This window comes from Sciurus vulgaris (genome assembly GCF_902686455.1).
Source record: "Sciurus vulgaris genome assembly, chromosome: 1".
NCBI lineage: Eukaryota > Metazoa > Chordata > Mammalia > Rodentia > Sciuridae > Sciurus > Sciurus vulgaris.
In genome coordinates this window covers 115,648,630-115,665,989 of record NC_136461.1, presented here as the reverse complement: position 1 = coordinate 115,665,989, position 17,360 = coordinate 115,648,630, and the positions used below count along the sequence as shown (strand labels likewise).

Sequence of the window (17,360 nt, the reverse complement as noted above, 5' to 3'; positions counted from 1 at the left end):
GATAATGATGTACCAGTTGACCCCTTGAAATATAATATTTCCTGTGGAAAATGTGGTTTGAAACTTAATATAACTATCATCACAAGATCCTTGGACTCTAACTAGGTCAGGTAGTTTAGAATCTTAAGTATATTTTAATAAATAAACTGGCAGATCATTGAGACAGGCATCACATTTCAGCCATATGGTCACTTTATCAGAGGGATCTAACATTTTAACTGACACATTGTTTTTAATCTTCAAAATATTTGAAGGTTGTATGTAATACAGGTGCCTATCTATAGTACCTTGATGATTTATATTGTATCAGAAATATTTTATGAAATTTCTGTATGTATTGCAGTAACCACTGTAGACTATGTGCCCTCCTGAAGATGGTTTACTCTGAAATGGAACTTTAATAAACATTATGTAAAAAAAAAAAAAAAAAACTGGAGTGGTTGTGCTGAATTCAGTTAGTTTTGTAAATCATCTCCCTTCATAAAAAGTACTTCCTGTACTAACCGCAGAGCTTTATTTGCAGTCACTGCTGCTAATGAACTGTACATACAAACCAGAATGGAATACAACCAGCAGACCTGACACCGCCCCCACCAACCACGTCACCCTGAGAGACCTTCCATTGTGACTTCCTTCCCAAATACCATGTAACCGCTGGGATGTAGCATGGTTGCCTCTGAGGAGTTATGTGCAAGACACTGAGTTTTATTCCCAGTATTGGGGGATGTGGGGGGCAGGAGACAATAACAATATAACAGTGGCAGTTTTACTCTGTTTCTTTGGCTCATCTTCTTCGTGAGTAGAGAGTAAATTGCATCTGTGCTCATCTCTACCTGGGCATCAGAGATGTGCTCTGTGTTGATGTCATTGTTATTAATACAGATGCCCCCATCCCAACTGAGGGACTAGATGCTTGTGAAGCTGGAAAAGTCTACGTTTTTTTAAATCTATAAAATTATTTTTAATCTATATTTTTAAGAAACTTTACCAGGTGATTATGATACATAGCCCTGGCTGACAACCACCATTGGAAGCCAATACTTTATGCAAATAAAGTCGTTTGAGATCCTAGAAGAAGGGTGTATTATTGATCCCAAGTACTGGATTTGTAATTTCCATTGAACATTTATATAAATTGCCACCAGGTGGTACAAGTGCCTTTTTTTTTTTTTTTTTTTTGCCATCTGTGTTTAAGAGAAAAGGAAGTTTGCATACAGAAATGTTTCTTCTGCCTGCCACTAGAGCAATCAGAGTAACGTTTTTCAGAATTCAGATTGAACACATGTTTATAAGCACCTAGGATGTGGGTGTTGAATCCTGGTTTTGACCCTGTGAAAGACCAAGATGTAAGTAATGAAAATAGATTTACTACAGATCAAGTGCACTGCTAAGCAGATGCTTTTCATTCCACGTGATCTGATTTTAATCCCTCACAATTCAGGTGAGCCAGGTGGGGAGCCTCATTTTTCAGATGAGGACCTTGGTACTTGAAATGATTAAGTAATGTCCTAGTCACATAAGAGTCTAGATTGCAGCCTAAGTCTACTTTTGGAGTTTAGGTCTGATTCTTAATCACTGGACTTCTACTCTCTCTTTAAGAGGATACTACCCGGCCTGCAGAACTCCTCACATTTGAGAACAATCAGTTAAAGTAGGGAGCAAGGAGTAATAAATTAGTCCCTTGGTTTTAGTTAGCAAGGAAAAAAGCCTCTTAAATTAAAACAGGTTCACAATAGCCAAGAAGTGGAAGCAATCCAATTATGTGTTGACAGATGAATAGATAAATAAAATGTGGTTGCTGGGCATGATGTTGCACACCTGTAATCCCAGCGACTAGGAGACTGAGGCAGGAGGATCACAAGTTCAAAGCCAGCCTCAGCAGCTTAGCAAGGCCCTAAGCAACTTAGCAAGACCCTGATTCAAAATAAAATATAAAAATGGCTGGGGATGTAGCTCAGTGGTTAAGTGCCCTAGGTCCAATCCCTGGTAAGAAGGAGGAGGAGGAGGAAGAGGAAGAGGAGGAGGAGGAAGAAGAAGGAGAAGAAAGAAAATGTGGTCTGGATTTCTAGTGGGATATTACTCCTCCTTTACATGGGATGCAGCATGAACACATGAATCTTGAGACATAAGTAAAATAAGCCATCACAAAAAAATATTATATGATTCTGCTTACATGAGATGAATGTCAAATTCATAGAGACAGAAGGGAGGATTGGTGGCTGCTGGGGAGAGGAGAATTGCTTAATGGATGCAGAGTTTCTATTGGGCATGTTGAAAAAGTCCTAGGAGCCTAGGTGCTCCAAGTGGAACCAGGCAGTTGGAAATCCTGAAGACAAGCTCTGGTAACCAACAAATGATTAGACATTAAGGAGATCTGCTCTGAGACATGCAGTTAATTTCCAAAACCCACAAGTAGCACTAGAATTTCTTCCTCCACATTGTGAATCATATAGTATGAGTTGCTGAATTATCTAGACTCAAAACGCTTCCTCCATGACATTTCTTAAATGATTCAGCTTGCCTTCTGATATATGTGCATAAACAGGATTACTAATTCAGATTAATTATGTAAAAAGATATATACTTGATGTGCATATAAAAGCCATTAATTTATCAAGGTAGCAACCAGTACGCTGTTGACAAGAAAAAACATGTTTTACTTTAAGAGATAGTTAAGAAAGACATGTTTATATTCATTTTGGATTATTTAAAGTGGTGTGTTTGCAAGTGAAACATTCCCCTTAAAATCCCTGCACTTTTTTAAAACAAAATGTCAAACTTTATTAGAGACTAATATAACATCTTATACCCTTTGACAATGATTATCTTTAGGCAATTTAATTTTGTCTATGATCCCTACCTACTTACATTTACTTATTTATTTTTATTTAGTTAGTTTTGCAGTACTAGGAATTGAACTCAGGACCTCACACAAGGTAGGCAGGTGATATTATTATTATAATTATTATTATTATTATTACTACTACTACTGCAGGTGATATTATTATTATTATTATTATTACTACAACTACTATTGTTATTTTGAATTTTGAGACAGGATCTCACTAAGTTGCCCAGCCTGGCCTTGAACTTGCAATCCTCCTGCTTCAGCTTCCCAAATCAATGTGATTACAGGTGTGAGTCACCACACCAGGCCTTGGCACTTCTTACTATCCTTCCTCCCTCCCTCCCTCCCTCCCTCCCTCTCTCTCTCTCTCTCTCTCTCTCTCTCTCCTCTCTCCTTTCTTTCCTTCCTTCCTTCTTATTTATTTATTTAGCGATAGGGTCTTGTTCCATTGCTCCAACTCCTGGGCTCAAGTGATCTTTCTGCCTTAGTCTGCCAAATATCTGGGACTAAGAGCATTCAATACTGTGCTGGGCCTTAATAATTTCATAGGCAGTACAAGATCGAAATATTCCAAAATAGAAAGATTATAACTACTTAGTGAAATTTTCTCTCATTGTAAAAGCATATGCTCATGGGAAAAACAATTTTTTTTTTCAGTACTGGGGATTGAACCCAGGGCCTGGTTCATGTTAGACAAGCACTACTGAGCCACATCCCAGCCCATTGTGAATAAAATTTTTCTGTATGCATAAAGGAAAAAGTAAAGAGCAAGGCTGGTCTCCGGTGACTTCCTAAGTGCTCCTAGAGTGTTGCAGATGTACTCCACATGTCAAGGCAGCCCGCCCCCTCCCCACTTGGGTTCCTCCCAGGAGGAACCTCCATCTGGAACCCTCTTCCTCTGCTTTCATAGTTCAGTCCCTTCTTTCCTTGACTCCCTCCACCAGATTAGTCATTCTCTCCCAGAGACAGCATTTGCTTAAGGGTTGTGTGGCTCTCTGGGCATGCTGCCAGCTCTTTGAGAAAGGCGCTCCCTCCTCTTGTACCCCGACACCCCCGTCCCCATCCAGCACAGTAGTCCAGTAGCTGTTCCTTGACGAATCTTCCCACACGCCGGAAAGCACCACTCGAATGTGGCAGCCCTTCCTCCTTTCAGAGCGAGTGGATGCATGAGCATGCTGCCCCCCAATAAGGCACAACTTGAGGATTTTGAGGAATCTTATTAAAGTTTATACCAAGAAGCAGCAAGACAAAAACCAAATCCTTTATGCACATCCAGAGATGAGGACTGATACGGATGAAGATGAAGCAATGTTGTTCGGTCCCTGATTAAGAAGCATTAATTTTAACAAACTAGTTCCCTCTCTCCCTTTTGTGACCCATTCTCTTTATGGTCTGGCAGCTGAACAGTCACCTATGAGAACCCCTGGACCTAAGCCCCCTGGGCTTAGGCTCCCACAGGCTCAGCTTCCAGCCCCTGTGCACACTGATAGGCCCAACATACCAAATGAGGAGGCCATGTCCTTCTCCTCTGGGGCCCAGTGAGCCAGACCCCACGCCAGCACAGGGTAAGAGTACCTGTCCTGGGAAAGAGAGGTCCCCCCACTGAGAGAGTCCCTAGTGATGGTGGGGAACTGAGCCCCATGACAAGACGAAAAGCACCAGCCTTGGGGTTGGGCAGGCCCAGGTTTGGAGTCTAGCTCAGCTTCCTAACTAGCCTGGATTTCCTGCACCACTCTTCACCTATGTGAGCCTCAGCGGCCTCATCTGTCAGCAGGTGAAAATACTTTGCAGCATCATTCGGGCAAGGAAAAATTTATTGTTTGTAAAGCCCCTGGTTGAGGTTGGGTAAATAATAGCTAGTATTATTCATCATTTTTATTTCATTCATTTTTGTGGTGCTGAGGATGAAACCCAGGGCCTCAAGCATGCTTGGCAAACATCCTATCACTGAGCTACACCCCCAGCCCTTATTAACAAATGTTAATAGGTGACCTGTACCCAAAAGGAACTTCTAGGTAACCAGCAAGGCTGGCCATATACCCCTTTGCTGCCTGTAGACTTTCTTTCCTAATTGATACCCACCATATCATGCTGCTATAGAATTTTACCTCCAGCCCTGTGGTCCAGCACACAGATCCTCAAAGCTGGCTGCACAGTGGACACACCTGTGGCTCTTACACTTCTGCATTAGACTCCTGCTATTGTGATTTCAAGGGTCTGGAGCTGAAGCCTACTCTTCTAATATGCAGCCCCGTCCCTTGAAGACATCCACCGACATACAGTAAGTTCTGGAGTGCAAGGTGCCTAGAGCACTCAGCTCGTCTGTGGTTTCTGTCACTCTCAGTGTTCATTGTCACCTTCATCAGAATCACTTGGGGGAGTTTATTTAACTTTTTGGGCTTGCTTCAGACCTACTGAACTGGAGTCCTTGTGGGTGAAACCAGAATGGGATTCTAACAGCTGATTGTGGAGATGCCATTGCACAGCAGTGTATATTTGTGCCCCGCAGGATAATGTGCTACCCGCATGAGTAGTGTGAGCAGGATGCTGTCATCCTTCACTTTTGCCTCTCCCTTCATCCGTTGCTGGCCACAGATTACAACATGTCCCACCTCAGTGTCTTCAGAATTTAAAAACTTTCACCGAAGCCCAGTGTAGTGGTGCACGCCTGTAACTCCAGAGACTCAGGAGGCAAGGCAAGAGAATCCCAAGTTCAAGGCCAGCCTGGGAAACTTGACAAGATCCTACCTTGTATCTCAGAATAAAAATATTAAAAGGGCTGGGGGTGTTGCTCAGTGGTAGAGGGCCCCTGGGTTCAACCCACAGAACCAAAAAAAAAAAAAAAAAGGAAAAAAGAAAAAGAAAAAAATCATCTCTCATTGAAGGGTTAGGGGTATAGCATAGCTCAGTGGTAGAGTGCTTGCCTAACTGTGAACAAGACCCTAGGTTTGATCCCCAGCACCAAACAAAACAAAACAAAACCCTCTTATTAAGGAGTGACACATAAATTTAAAACCAAAATACAATTTCCCTCCTGATAAATTTTATTCTTTAAAAAATTATAATGCCCTGGGTGTGGTGGCCATAATCCAGCTACTCAGGAGGCTGAGTGAGGCAGGAGGATCACAAGTTCAAATCCAGCCTGAGCAACTTAGTGAGACCCTGTCACAAAATTTTAAAAAATAATAATAAAAAGGGCTGGGGATATATCTCAGTAATAGAGCACCCCTGGGTTCAATCCTCAGTACTGGAAAAAAATGTATATATTATGAAAAAAATATATATATATATACATGCAGCTTCCCATTATGGTACTAAACTATTTTCTCTGAGAACGTTGGGTAGCTTTGTTAAGCATTTTGAAATAATCTTAGAAGGAACATCCTTAGTTAAATATTACACACACCTGTAGTGTGAGTGTTTCATGATTTTACTGAAAAACTTAATTTTATTCATGTTTTGAACCTCCACTTGTCCCTGGGGGTGGGGTGTTCTGAATCCCCATTCCATCCCTCGGGCACAGCCATGCTGCACATGGTGACAGTTCAAGGGCCAGCAGCACACCTGTGCTCCACAAGATGGCAAGCACTGTCTCCAGCACCTACCTGTACTTCTCACAGATGTACAGAAAGCATTGGTTTCCTTGTGCCTCAGTAAATAAGGAAGATGCTTTCTTAAGAGACAGTTCCAATAACTGAGTGTTCCTTCCCATCCTCTACAAGAATCACCATCTGCTTTCCCCAGCTCTTCTGGAAAGAGCGCGGTAACCATGTCATCCTAACAGTGATGCTGCAGAGAAAGGGGAAGCAGCTCCTTCATTTCCTGGCTCTGCAGGTCCACTCCAGCCCCCTCTCCGTAGCCCACGCAGCCTACCCACCACGAGGGACATCTGGTTCCTGCTTTCTGCAAGACAAGGACCAACCTCAAGGAGAGAACATGTTGTCCTAAGGGATCCAGGGAGTCCCGTTGGGCAGTCCTGTGGCTTTCCTGACTGCCCAGGTCAGGGCCAAGCAGTGGGGGCCCTAACTTTAACTCTCAGTATGAGTTATATCATTTCCAGTCCTCCCTGCAGTCCCCCTGTTGCCAGTTCTGAAGTATTTACATGGCAACTCCACCCACAAAGCATCCACGTGATGACTTTTCCTCTGTTTGGAAGATGTGGATGGCCATGTCCCAAGCTCTTCCTCTCCAAGACCCTTTTCAATAGGGGACGGAGTCAGCCTATCTGACAATCAAGAGTTCAGGGAGGCCTTTGTGATACCATTAGCACTCCACCCCTGTCCAATAAACAGTCTTCTGATGAATAATGGCCCTTCCTTTTCCTTCCCCACATGTCCATCATCTGCTAATAAAGATGGTAAACTTGGCAGACTCACATACACACCCCTTCCCAAAATCCCAGGATCGGTTTCAAAACACTTTCATAATTAAGGCCTTTTGGGAAATTGCTACTTCTTGAACTCATCTGATTTTTTTTTTCCCCTAGAGAGTCTTTAATCCTACCTTAAGAGGAAATCTCCCCCAAAATAGTGCTATTTAATTACCCATCCTTTCTCATTCCTTTCTCCCTGTTAATCACACAAGTCTCTTCTTTTGTATGACCCAGGTGCCCAAAGCAAAATTACATCTCAAGTGTATTTTTAGAAATGATTTATTTCAAACATTTATAATTTTCACTTTAAGTGCAAAATAGTTGATAGAAAGAAAGAGCATTGAAAAAATATACATTGTGTAGATATCAGTCTTTGGTATTGGTTTTCAGGTAATTAAAAGAGAAATCCCTTAAAATGATTATTGCTCTCCAAAAGTGGTGTAGAGTTGAGGTATTGTATTTAGCAGATGTGATCTCCACCTAATAAGGTCTCTCTGTTAATTAACAGCTTTGCTACATGCTGTTCCAATCCTTTCCTCCCAAAGTAGAACTTCATCTGAGCATATGTTCATAAAACTGACAATGTTCCTTAATAATCATTAAGGTTGCCATAGAAACTCCCTGGAGCTGGCGCCTGGCCACACTAGGGACATGAGGCTGGAAGGACCTTTAGGGGACGCTTGGGAGTGCCTGGCACAAAACCGGAGGCAGCTGGCCTGCCCCTTCCGGCAGCAGTCCCACTGCAGGCTACTGCATGGAAAAGGACCATTGGTTGCTCCTGCCTTTCCAAATGAGGACAGATGACTCACCTGGAGCTGGGTGTGGGACTTCTTCCCAACCAGGGCAATGTTACGGACCTGCAATGAGATGAGCCAGCACCAAAGCAGCTGGGCAAGACATTCCCAAACAATATTTGAGAAACTCACAAACCATGACCGTTCCGGCCTGCCCTGCTGGGCTCTATTCACCACCACAGGGCTCCAAAACCAGTTCCAGCAGTAGAGTCTACACCTTGCCACTGTGACCAGTTTCCTTTCTCCCAAGACAGCAGGGAAGTGGTAGAGACTCAGTGTAAGCTCAGGGTCTGGCAAACAAACAGCTAGGGCAAGACCCCACCAGAACAAACTGCTGAGTCCCCCAAAGTCCTCATACACACATCCAATATTTTTTAAAACATGTCATTAATGCTACAAGAACTAATGATCACTTTAGGTTAGACCTGGGTCCAGCATATTTTCAACTTTTCCCACCCCACAAGATGGGTTGTCAGGTTTAAACTGTCTCTGTCCACACATTTCACATTTGGCTGTGTGGCTGATGGCAACAGGTCTTAGGTGAGTGACAGCCCTGTTGAGGACACAAGGCACCTCGTGGGCTGGAGAAAACTGAGGAAGAATGACCAGTGGATGGAGACACATGTTCAGTCACCATTTAAGGACAGAAAAAGCTTAAGGCATATACCTGTGTGCATTAAGCAAAACTTGAGCCCAGAGAAGACAGGCCTTTTCCTTCATTGACACTAGCTTATAAAAAATAAAGGGGGGGGGGGGGGGCCCTCTTTGATTAAAAAAAAAAAAAAAAAAAAGCAGTTCCGTTACGATAATAATGAAAGCAATAACAATTTGGAGATCAAAGCTGCCTAGCTCTTAGAGATAATGAGCTATCTGGATTTCACATCTTCTGCCAGCACGGCTCTGCCTGGCTTTGGTAACATTACATGTGGGCAAAACCATGTCGAGAATTAAAGAACCGTGGTCACAGAATTACCTTTTCTCATGCAGATCTCATTTGTAATATTTCCCTTTCACAGCACTTTTGCAATTCAGAAACCTTACAGAGGAGGGGGAAAAAAGAAAAGCCCTGAACACCTGCTTGACTTTTGTCAACCACATTGACAACCTGCCTAAGGTGGCAATGGGGTCTGAGATGTAAATAGCCAACAGTGCTACAGATAGTAACGCCCCGAACCTGGCAAACAGCAGATACAACATGGTCGTTTTCATCCTCCGCCACATGTCTGGCGGTAGTGGTGTTTTTCTAAAAGGGTACACTTCTAGAAAAGTTTTGTGGTCTGGTAAATTCAGGGTCTGTGGTTCCACAGCTCGCTTTAATCACAGCTCTCTTCTGTGGGTACCTGTCTGGGTGACCACCAACATCACTGAATTCTCGAAGTCCCAACAGAAAAGTGGGCTGGTGGTTAGTTGGTGTCATGGCTAGACTTAGTGGCTGCTTCCATAGGAGCTGAGCTGAATCCAGTTCAAGGAACGAAACAAAAAGAGAAAGTCACCAAAGTAAGGGATTTTTTTTTTTTTTTTTTTTAAATGAACCTCCCTTCTGATTATAGGACTCACAGTCTTTGTGGTGGGGAATTTCTAGGACCCTGCCGGGTAACCGTGGGAGGCATGACAACAGGAAGGGGGGGACACCCTTTCCTTCCTAACCACCTGGGGGGTGGGCAGCAATCACAAGTTACTTTTTCCCCAAATCAGAAAAGAGGCAGAGATTATTTTTACAGTTTGTAAGACAAAAATGAAATAGAGAATGAAACCAGAATCTCATTTCTAACAGGGGAAAACATTTTTTTTTCCTCCTCCTCCTTTTCTCAGTTGACTTGCTTTGGTGCTAAACAAAATTATTCGGCCCCACCCAAGTTATTTATATGCTAACATCCAGAGAATACTGGGTCTTCTAGCATCTCAAGAGAAAACAGCAGTTTTTAAAAAACATAAAGTACATTTCTTGCCAGATTCATTTTTTCCTGTCACACAAATATTATCTATGCTAGTTACTCAGGTCCAGTTGACACTAGAATCAACAAAGTTGAAATAAAATGGTTTTGCTCCCAGCACTGGCAGAGGCCCCTCCAACTGCCATCCCTCCTTTTGGGGCAGCAGAGGGGAGAGGAAACATTGGTTTTCAGAGGCTGTGGTCCCCCTGAGCTACAACAGGGAACCTTGAAGACCCTGTTCCTACTCCCCTCCTTCCTGTCTGCTTCTCTCCTCCTTAAGTCCTGAGATCCAAAGAGGGGAATAAAGTTAGTGCAGTTGCTTCTGTAGTCAACAAATGCCTAGGATTATCATTCACATTTAGCAAAATGCTAATGAGGAACTAATTATAGTTCCACTTAAAACCATCAGGCCCTGAGATATTATTCACCCCCCCACACACACACACACACTCGCACACCAGCTGTTTTTCAAGTGGGGAGAAGAAAGGCAGGAAAGAGCTTCCTCCCCCAGCTTCAGTGGTTTACATAAAGTCATCCTCAGGCCTAGAAAAACAGAATGGCAAAGGCACTTGGGTTTCAAGAGTTCAAGAGAGAAGATGTAACTGTGCAGGGGGCTAGGAGCTAGCCAGCTGCAGTGGCCTTTGCTGAAAACCCATACCCCTGCCTGAGGCTGCAGCTTGCAGAGATGAGTCAGGATATGTGGGTACCCAGCTGCTCCTCCACATCCGCTGTCCATTTGAGTCTTGGCACGACTCTTTCATGGTGTCCTGAGTTCCTTAGAATCCCTTTAAGCAGAGCACTTGGGAAGGGCAGTTTGAAAACTCAACTACCTCTTTCTTTGGAACAGGTGCAGCAAGTTGGTTCTCACCCAGTACAGAACCTCTGCAGGCTCTTCTGTAACAGTGAAGCCAAATGCCCCATGCCCTGAGATGAGCTAGAATGGCAGTGAGAAGCATCTTTTCGGGAACCAGTGTGTGCTGTGTCACCCACACGATTCAGCACATCTGACACCCAGCTGCCAGGTGCCACCCAGATAGCTATCTGGGAAAGAAGTAGTCTCGATTGCTGATGTCATAAGGGCTCCGTGAATCCCTGGCATCTGATCGGCTATGGCTCGATGTGTTGTCAGACCCAAGGCTGCTGGGGGACACTGGAGGGGAAAGGAGAGGAACAAGCACAATGGTGGGCTTGGACTGCCCCAAAGAATATGGCGGGTGCATGCTTGTCTTGCACTCTTTCAGGGTCTGTGACTTCCATGTCTTCTTGAACCTGCATACAAACACACAAACAACACAGATGTCACGGTCTCCCTGTGATGAATCCACAATGAAAGACACCAACAGCTGGCTACCCCAGAGGACTGGGCAACCAGTCTCACTCAAAAGAGTGATAGTGATTCATCACATCATCAGCTGTTCCTCATCCCCAGAGATTTCACAATCCTATGGAGAGCTGGTGAGTTTCAAAAGCATCCCAAGAAAAGAAGTATATATTGGTAGGCCAGTTTACAGGTAGGGAGACTGAGGCAAGTGTGAGTGTCCCTTTATAGCACCAAAAAATTCTCTGATAATCCCTTAATTTGTCCTGTCCCACAGGCTATACATCATCAGTCCCAAATCCATTTATTAAAAAATGAAACAGTCAGCCATGGTGGCTTATGCCTGTAATTCCAGTGACTCAAGAAGCTGAGGCAGGAAGATCCCAAGTTTGAGGCCAGCCTGAGCAACTTAACAAGACCCTGTCTCAAAATAAAAATAAAAAGGGCTGGGGATGTGGCTCAGTGGTGGAGCACACCTGGTTTCTATCCCCAGTACTGAAAAACAACACAACAGTATGTCTTCTTTCAGTGGGAAGGAAAATGGGCCTCGTTCTGGCAGGAAGCAGAACATTCTCGGCCACCATTTAATAGCAGAGAAGGGTATATATACTGCCTCCTCAACAGTGCTCCTGTTCCTCTGTTTCCAATATTCCTGTTCTCCCCAATTCTCCATGTGCCTCTGGTCCAATCTTACCCAACCAGCGAGAGCTCCCACACTCAAACTGTGGGCACCACTGGGCACACATTGACTCATCCGACAGGAAAGTCAATGTTAAACAGGAAAGAGATAGACATCTCTCTGATCACAGCTTCGCTCACAGTGCACCATTCTGGGCCCAAAGCCAGGGCTCAGTAACTGAGAAAAGTCACTTGACAACTCAAAGAAAGATGTGATGGTGATATTGATCTTCAAAGGTACAGTTGGTCTCCTTCCTGAAGGGGCCCTTCAACTGTGCTGAGGCAGCTGGGGCCTCCTCTCCCTCTTGCTTACCACTTTGTGGCTGTCTCACTTCCAAAAGTGGGAGAAAGATGGCCTCCCTCAAGTTCATCAAATATCAGTTACTCCAAGAAGGGTCATGGGGGAGGAAGGGAAACCAATGTCAAAAACAAGATTTGAGCATTCTCCTTGGGCTTCTTTTTATATCAGCAGGCTATTCCTGTCCTTGTTATGATAAATAATTGATAGTTGGCTCCAAGCCTGCCATTGGCTCTTAGCCCATTAACCAAATGGAATAAACAATCTGCAGAATGTTACTTAGGGCTTTGCCATTTGGACACCACACAGGAAGAGCCCAGCAGGAGTGCTTATTGGAGTTTTGCTGAGTCCTTGAGTGGAATTCTCCTTCTCTGTAAGAAGATGGAGGACAGATTCTTTATACTCTGGATTGCAAAATATTCAGACTCTCTAATCCAGGAATTCCTCTTCTGGGAATATACCCTAGAGAAATAGCAGTGCTATGGATAAGCTTATTGTACAAAGATGTTCAATACAGTGTTGTTTATAAAAGCAAAACAACATCTAAGTGCCCAATAATAGGAGGTTGGTTTAGTGAACTTGGGTATAAGTCCCTGATAAAGGGATCTGCAGCTAATGAAAGTGAGGTTTGCAAAGAATTTTGTGAAAAATATGCTCTTATTATAATGCTAAATTTAAAAGATAGGAGTAGGGCGCAGTGGTGTACTCCTGTAATCCCAGCAGCTCAGCAGGCTGAGGCGGGTGGATCGTGAGTTCAAAGTCAGCCTCAGCAATGTGCTAAGCAACTCATTGAAACCCTGTCTCTAAATGAAAGATTTAAAAAAAGGCTGAGGATGTGGCTCAGAGGTTAAGCACCCCTGAGTTCAGTCCTCAGTACAAAAAAATTAAAAGGTAGGATTCAAAGTTGTAGTTACAGAATAATCACAGCTATGTAAAAACAAACAAGAGACTATGCAGAGGAAAAAGACTCAGGAAATTTGTTTAAATATTAAGTGTTCTTGATCTGGCTGATGATTTTGTGGGAATTTGTGGAGCTGTATGTTTATAACCTATCTTTTCTGTATGTTTGCTAAACATCTATCACTTTTACATTTTAGAATTAGCAGTAACCATCTTTAGAAAACAAATGATTTTTTTCTTCTTTTCTATTTGTCAGTATTTTGCAAATTACCTATAGTTATCATATATACATATACACGCCCAATTGTCTTTATTTAGTCAAGATAGGAGCAATCTCTGCCCAGTTTTTATTTTTCTATTTAAGCAACTGAAGGGGTAACTGAAAAAGGTGAGTTTTCTTTTTGAAATAGTTTTAATAGCACTAATATCAAAGAGGCTTTTGAAACCAGCCAGTCAGGGTTAAGGGTATGTCCACACCTGGCACGATGAGTGTGAGCAGGGCCTGGGGGCCTTATACCCAGTACAGCAGGCAGAAGGAAGAAAGAGAGCCAGGTTACTGCACATTTGCACCTTGACCTCTACTTCACATATATTTTACATATTTGGGCTTCATAAAGTTTTGTTTCAAGAAAAAGTTCTGTGTCTAAAAGAAGCTTTGTTTTTTATTTTTTTGTTTTTTGGTATTTTTGGTACCAGGGATTGAACACAGGGACACTTAGCCACTGAGCCACATCCCAGCCCTTTTTTCTATTTTATTTTGTGACAGGGTCTCACTAAGTTGCTTAGGGTCTTGATAAGTTGCTGAGGCTGGCTTTGAACTCACAATCCTCCTGCCACAAGCCGCTGGGATTACAGATGTGCACCACCATGCCCGGCTAAAAGACATTTTTTAAAACACTCATAATGGCTCTCACTCTTTTTGGAAAATGAAATATAGACATTGGACATGGAGACACAGGTCTGTAGTCCCAGCTATTCAAAAGGCTGAGGGAGGAGGACCACAATTTCAGGGTCAGACTTAGTGAGACCCTGTCTCAAAATAAAGAATAAAAATGGCTGTGGATGAGACTCAGTGGTAGAGCACCCCTGGGTTCAATCCCTAGTACCACAAAAAATGGCGGGGGGGGGGGGGGAATATTCAGGACAATACTATGCTACTATGCTTGAGACACAAATTAAATATGCTAAAAGTAAAACCAGGATGTCACAAGCTGTAGGGATGAAGTTGACCACCTCTCAGATTCTGCCTAGTGTAAATGTGGTCAACCCAGTGTTCACTGTAGTTCAGCCATTCTGGCTTTCCCAGATTCCCATAGTATTCCTAAGTTCATAGCCATTTCTTGACAGCAGGGATTTTAGAAGGAGAGGAGCTTTTAATCATTTTAAATAACTGGCCTCTTTCCAAATAAACTTGCCTTGAATAGAAGAAAATGGAGACTCACCAGGCTAGGCTATAAATGGCTGTATGTTCTCACCCCAGGGCACTTGCCCTATCTGTGTCTGCAGGGACTTTGGTTGTTTAGCAACTAGCTACTATCCAAGCAGGTGAGCAAACTAGGTCTAGTCCCAAACTAATTCTTCTCTGTTAGTGGTTAATATAATACCAAAATGACACTGCTTAAGTGCCTGTGGCGGACTGATAGGACGGCTGGGCCCCTCATAGCCAATAACAGGCTAGTACCATGGGGAAGGATTCATGGGCATGTGTTCCAATCCTGGCTCTTACTTGTCCTTGGATAAATTATTTTATTCTTGGGAGCTGTTTTGTCATTAATAAATTAAAGAATTTGACTAGAGGTCTGGGGTGTAGCTCAGTGGTAGAGCACTTGCCTAGCATGCACAGGCCCTGGGTTCAATCTCCAGCAAGGAAAGAAAGGAAAGGAAGCTGGGCACAGTAGTGCACACTTGTAATCCTACCTACTTAGGAGGCTGAGGCAAGAGAATCAAAAATTTGAGGCCAGCCTCAGTCACTTTGTGAGACCTTGTCTCCAAATAAAAATAAAAAGGACTATGGATGTACCTAGTGGTAGAGTGCCCCTCTATTTGATCCTCAATACTGAAAAACAAAATAAGTGTGTGTGTGTGTGTGTGTGTGTGTAAATGGGAATCAAACCAAGGGCACTTTACTTCTGAGCTATCCTCAATCCCTTTTTAATTATTTTTAAATTATTTTGATCCCAGTGGCTCAGGAGGCTGAGGCAGGAGGATTGAAAGTTCAAAGTCAGCCACAGCAACTAAGCAAGGCCTAAGCGACTTAGTGAGACCCTGCCTCAAAATAAAGAATAAAAAGGGCTGAGGATGTGGGTCAGTGGTTAAGTGCCCTTGGGTTCAATCCTTGGTACCAAAAATGAATAATGTATATATACAAATACATATATATATACACACATATACATATATATTATATATGTAATATACACATATATAATATATATATTTCTGAGACAGGGTCTTTCTAAGTTGCCAAGGTTAGCCTCAAATTTGCAATCCTCCTGCCTCAGTATCCTGAGTCACTGAGATTACAGGTGTGCACCACCACACCTGACCAACCAGAAGTCTCCAAAGATCCAAAAACTCTTCTCATTGAAAGGATCTGTGTGTGCGAGTGTGTATGGTACTGAGAATAAGAACTCAGGACCCCGTGCTTGCCAGGCAAGGACCGGGTTCACACCCTCAGCCACATCCCCAGCCCCTCATAAATTTTTGATGACCAGATGGGCAAAGAAAAACTAGATGAGAAATACGAGAACGTCACAGAGACATCCCCCAGAACCTGTCTCACCTCAGGACAATGCCAACACAGAGGAGCGATCCAAAGGCCAGGCTTCCTCCAGCTACCAGGAATGTGGGCAGCGAGACCGGCAAAGAATCTTGCCCTGGAAAAGAAGAAAAAAGCAGAGAAGGAAGAGAAAGAGGAGGAAAAAAGAAAACCACTCAGTTGGTGCTGTCAAGAGCCTCAGAGGAACCCACCCTGGAAGAGAAAATGGCTCTGGAACCAACGGGCCAGTGGTCAAGCCTGCCCATTTTCTGGTCAAAGCCAACTCTAAAAAGCCACCCCAGCATAGCCTGACAGACCCCAGGATTCCACCGCTTGGCAAGAGATGGATCTGGAGCTCAGTTTCTGAGCTCCCGTGGCCAGCCACAGACTCCCACTCGCTTTCAGAGTGGCTCTTCTGGCGGCATTCTGCCTGACCTGCAAGACACAGAGGAGGTGTTCAAGAAACAGGAGATCTGGTGAGTCCTTGGTGTCAGCTCCAGGGAGAACCACAGCAGGGAGGCTCAGAGCCTTTCAGTCAAGTCGTTTCCTCCACTGGCATTTCCTCCCTGCCTGGCCCCCACCCGGCGCTGGAGCCCCAGCCTTCACTCAGTTCAAAAGGCCATGGGATTCATCTCCCTTCTCTCCCATAATGCTCTGCCCACCTTTGCTGCAGTCCTTTGCCATCCAGGCCCTACCTGACCACTAGGTCTCAAACAAGATGAGGTCACTTCCTTTGAGAAGGGACCCCCCACTCCAAGCTGAGTGAATGTCCCTCCTGGGTATTCCTCCAGTTCCTCTGGTCTGAGCTCTCTGACTAGAGGAGAGCTAGTTCCCTGAGTAATGCCCTCAGCTGCTCCCAGACTGAGCAGGCTCTCTAGGTACAAAGCAGCCTCTCCAAAACATTTCACTGAATGAAGGAAAGAATAATCCAGCTTCATAAGTAGCCATGTCGAACTACAGAAAGACCCTTCCTACAATTGCCAAAGACCCCAAACTGGCCAGGGGGCATGTGAAAGCAAAACCATCACCCTCTCCTGCTGGGAATGTGGAAGTCCCAGCTGTGTGGACCCAGGATTAGGCTCTTCTAACCCAATGGTGTCCACTGCTATTGTAGATGCCACCTGTCAGGCATCTCTTCAGACACCCCAAGAGGCAGGTGTTGCCAAGCATCCAGAGTGGTGAGTGTTCACTGACCTCAAAGATAGGGCTCTCTGGGTGCATCCCACATCTTGATAGGAAAAGCAGGATGTCTGCTTGCTCATTTATTAATATTTCATCATCTTTTATTATCTTCCTTCCTTCATTCAATAAACATTTATGGAGTATCTGTCATGTGCCAGTCTTTGTTCTAAGCCTCAGAGACACAGAAAAGCATGACAGAAAAGTTCCTCCCTCCTGGATATTACATTATAATTAAGGGAGGCAGATAAACAAGTACACATGTAAGGTGATGTGAGCAG

General features: G+C 43.8%; 1 protein-coding gene across 2 annotated transcripts in view; it reads right to left on the bottom strand.

Annotated features, from left to right (window-relative positions):
- Positions 1–7,481: 7,481 nt before the first annotated feature.
- The window catches only part of IL6R (interleukin 6 receptor), a 54,397-nt gene continuing 44,518 nt past the window's right edge, over positions 7,482–17,360 (bottom strand). For both annotated transcript variants that reach the window (XM_079117563.1, XM_079117562.1), the window contains 2 exons: positions 15,925–16,018; positions 7,482–11,217 (listed from right to left, as the gene is read on the bottom strand). In XM_079117563.1, coding sequence (XP_078973689.1) covers positions 10,986–11,217; positions 15,925–16,018 — 326 coding nt within the window. In that variant the 3' untranslated portion in view covers positions 7,482–10,985. The remainder of the gene's footprint in view (positions 11,218–15,924; positions 16,019–17,360) is intronic.